At 59.7% G+C, this 538-nt stretch overlaps 1 protein-coding gene across 1 annotated transcript; it reads right to left on the reverse strand.

Moving 5' to 3' along the window:
* Positions 1-35: 35 nt before the first annotated feature.
* On the reverse strand, positions 36-535 carry LOC120512338 (histone H1.10-like; the record flags this gene model as incomplete). Its single annotated transcript, XM_039730504.1, has 1 exon — positions 36-535. A coding segment is annotated over one exon (471 nt), but the record flags the coding sequence as incomplete, so codon positions are not given.
* Between the last annotated feature and the right edge of the window lie 3 nt (positions 536-538).

A 538-nucleotide genomic window follows, 5' to 3' on the forward strand; every position in this document is an offset into this window, starting at 1 on the left:
GGTGGCTCTTAAAAGAGCCGTTGGGTTTATCTGCAAGGCAGACAGGGTTTTTTTCCGCACCCATTTACTTTTTCTTGGGTGCTGCCTTCTTTGCCTTCGCTGCTTTGGGCTTGGCCGCCTTGGGCTTGGCTGCCTTGGGCTTCACCGCCTTTGCCTTAGCCGGGCTCTTCGCTGCTGCCGCCGCCTTTTTGGGCTTGGCAGCTTTTGTCGCCTTCTTGGGGCTCTTCGCTGCTTTCTTGGCCGCTGCAGCCGCCGGCTTCTTCGCCTTCTTGGGGCTCTTTTTCGCTGTCACCGGCTTCTTGGGCTTCTTGGCGGCGCTGGCGGGTTTCTTCGCCGCCGGCTTCTTGGGCTTGGCTGCAGCAGCTTTTTTCTTCGGAGCTTTTTCCTTCCCTTCTCCGGGCTTCTTGCTGAGGCGGAAAGAGCCGGAGGCGCCGGTGCCCTTGGTCTGCACCAGGACGCCCTTGCTAACGAGGCTCTTAATGCCCAGCTTGATGCGGCTGTTACTTTTTTCCACATCGTAGCCGCCGGCGGCCAGCGC

Source organism: Passer montanus, unplaced genomic scaffold, assembly GCF_014805655.1.
Source record: "Passer montanus isolate IOZ18808 unplaced genomic scaffold, ASM1480565v1 scaffold7268, whole genome shotgun sequence".
NCBI lineage: Eukaryota > Metazoa > Chordata > Aves > Passeriformes > Passeridae > Passer > Passer montanus.